This window comes from Condylostylus longicornis, unplaced genomic scaffold, assembly GCF_029603195.1.
Source record: "Condylostylus longicornis isolate FDR11 unplaced genomic scaffold, ASM2960319v2 ptg000044l, whole genome shotgun sequence".
In the NCBI taxonomy this organism is placed as follows: domain Eukaryota; kingdom Metazoa; phylum Arthropoda; class Insecta; order Diptera; family Dolichopodidae; genus Condylostylus; species Condylostylus longicornis.
The window spans coordinates 4465512-4468140 of record NW_026578013.1 but is presented as its reverse complement, the minus strand read 5'-3'; the positions used below and the strand labels follow the sequence as shown (position 1 = coordinate 4468140).

Below are 2629 nucleotides of genomic sequence, written 5' to 3'. Positions count from 1 at the left end.
ACTTTACCAGGATTCGATTTCAATATTTCCCAAATTGTATGGATCCCAAATTCGACAACACGTATACTTAATAAAATTCACGTTTATCATCCAACAAAATAAGTTTCAATTATCTACTTTAGTTGCAATTATTTTTTATAAAATTACTCTTCAAACATTTGATTTATTTTTAATATTCACTTCAAAAATAAAAAAAAACAAACAGTGTGAAAAAAAAAACACTTGAATTATAGTTCAATTTTTTTTTTATAACATTTTATTTTTTAATTGCTCCCTGATACAGAAATATTTTCAAAATGTAAATTTATAGAAATCTTTATCTTCCATAAATTTCAACTTGGAAATCGAGACTTTTACCACGTAATGATTTCAAATGAATTGTAGCTTGTCTTGAACCTGGTCCACCCGAACGTAATGATGGAATACCACATTTTGCTCTATCAACAACATTAATCATTGTAATATTGTAAGCTCCGTTATAATGAACATCCATTGTTACAACTTGTAAAAGTTTACTACCTTTTGTATAATGTCTTGAATCTAAAAGGCGATCGTATGCTTGTCTTCCACCCCATGATGCATGATCAGAAGCTACTAAAGCTAAAACGGTAGCTAGAACTGCGAAAGCAAAAAAATGTTTCATTTTTTCAGTTTTAATTATTTAAAATGTTTCTTAAATGATGTCTACTGTACCAAGTCTAGTTTAGAATTGAAGCGTCTCTTTTATATTCGTTAACTTTTATGCAAGATATAAAAAGATTTTGTTTTCGTTTTAATTTTTTAATTAAATTTAAATTTTACTTGAAAAATTCACCTGATAACAATTCATAACAATAAATTCAAAAAAAAAATATTTTTAAATTGAATGTTTTGAATGCCTGCTATCAACGATTTTTCTGATATCTGTATAATATGGGGCTGATAACAAGTTTTTTGTTTTGCGTGATTCGCTTCTTCAAACATAATATTATTGTCAGAGTTTAAACAGGTGATAAATTAGCAAATTGCTTTTATTCTTATTGTTTTGATGATAACTACGATTGTGAATTTTTATTATGATTGCTCACTATTAGCGTTTCTTCATTACAAATATTTTTGGTTGTGTTTTTTTTTCTTGGCAAAAAGGTTGTTTTTCTTTTTCTAAGAAAGATCTGTAAAAAGTTGTATAATACAGAATTCTTTGGAATTTTTTTTTTTTGAAACTATTAATGGGGTTAACAGATAACAAGTTTTAGAGAAATTGGCAGAATGTTATTCATAAACTTATAATTAATTTTTCAGTTTTGCAATCGTGAATTATAGCAATGCCATATGAGCAAAAAGTGAATACATAAAAATTGAATCCAATGGTCAGCTAAGGACAAAAACATTTCTAGTTTTTGGATAAAACTTAAACACAGCAGCTCTCAATAATATGACCGTTAATTTAGTTGGAGTATTTAAAATTATTTAGTATTGTAGATATTTTTGGAGATATCGTCCCAAATAATTATTTCGGACAATATTTTCCTAATATGCAATTAGGAATATTTAATAAGTTACACGACAATTCATTTTGAAATAGTAAAACACAAACTAACTTTTTTCAAAATTAAATTGAAAGCCGAATCACGTTAACATTGGGTTCAGTACTCAACATGGAGCGTTAAAATTCATGAATAAAAAGCAAAATGAGAATAAAAAGCATAGAGTACTCAATAATAGCTTCACAGTACATACATTCAGAATGAGTGGAATGAACGAAATTAATTGGAAAAAAAGGAAGAACTTTCGAATTTCGCTAACTGCAATGTAGCACCTGAACTGGAGTACGATAACTGAAATTGTTCTTGCTTTTCAAATCAAATACATTTATTAAATTAATACATTAAATTTAATATTATTGGAAAAATTGAAAATTTTATAGAAAATTTATAGAATAGGAAATCCAAAATTTTGTCAACAATTATTGCTACTGTCATTGCTAAGTTTTAATTACCCTACCAAAGAAAAGCTGATAATCTTCGGTGTGACGTTTAGTTGTTATAGGATGCCACGATTGCTTTCATGCGTAGAATCTATCGTCATGGGACTGTAACTTACTGTTTAATTTGCAAATTTAACTACGTTCTTAAGCTTGACTTCAACAATTTCCCCGTGTATGTTTGAATATTAATGATTATTATATTTTAATAACTTTCAAGATCATTTACAAGCCTTTTTACATTGACTTTAATTTTTCATTGAAAATATCAATAAAATGTAGTTTCAATTCCATGTTGTATCTAACGAGCTTGTTATGCATTATTCTTTACAATATTCATTCACAAATGTTTTAGAATATTTTCAATAATTAGCAATATTTTACTAATTTATCAATACGAAATTACTAGTAAAAAGTTTGCTATACTTAACGTTATACTTGTATGAATATGCAATTGTTTTCAATATTACTATACTATTATTGTACGTAACACAGAAAAATAAACACTTGTTAACAAACCTACACATTATTTTTATGGTTAATTATTATTGAATTTTAATTAGAGTAGCAATTACTCAATGAAATTTTCAGTATAACAAATTCAAACCAATTTCATATAAAAGCAACCGAAATAAAATTTTTAATTTCAATTAGTTTTTGAAAAAT

General features: G+C 26.2%; 1 protein-coding gene across 1 annotated transcript; it reads right to left on the bottom strand.

Annotated features, from left to right (window-relative positions):
- Positions 1-254: 254 nt before the first annotated feature.
- Positions 255-717, bottom strand: LOC129610340 (probable salivary secreted peptide). Its single transcript, XM_055522885.1, has one exon. It carries the CDS (start codon positions 641-643, stop codon positions 317-319), a length of 327 nt encoding a protein of 108 aa, XP_055378860.1. The 5' UTR covers positions 644-717; the 3' UTR covers positions 255-316.
- Between the last annotated feature and the right edge of the window lie 1912 nt (positions 718-2629).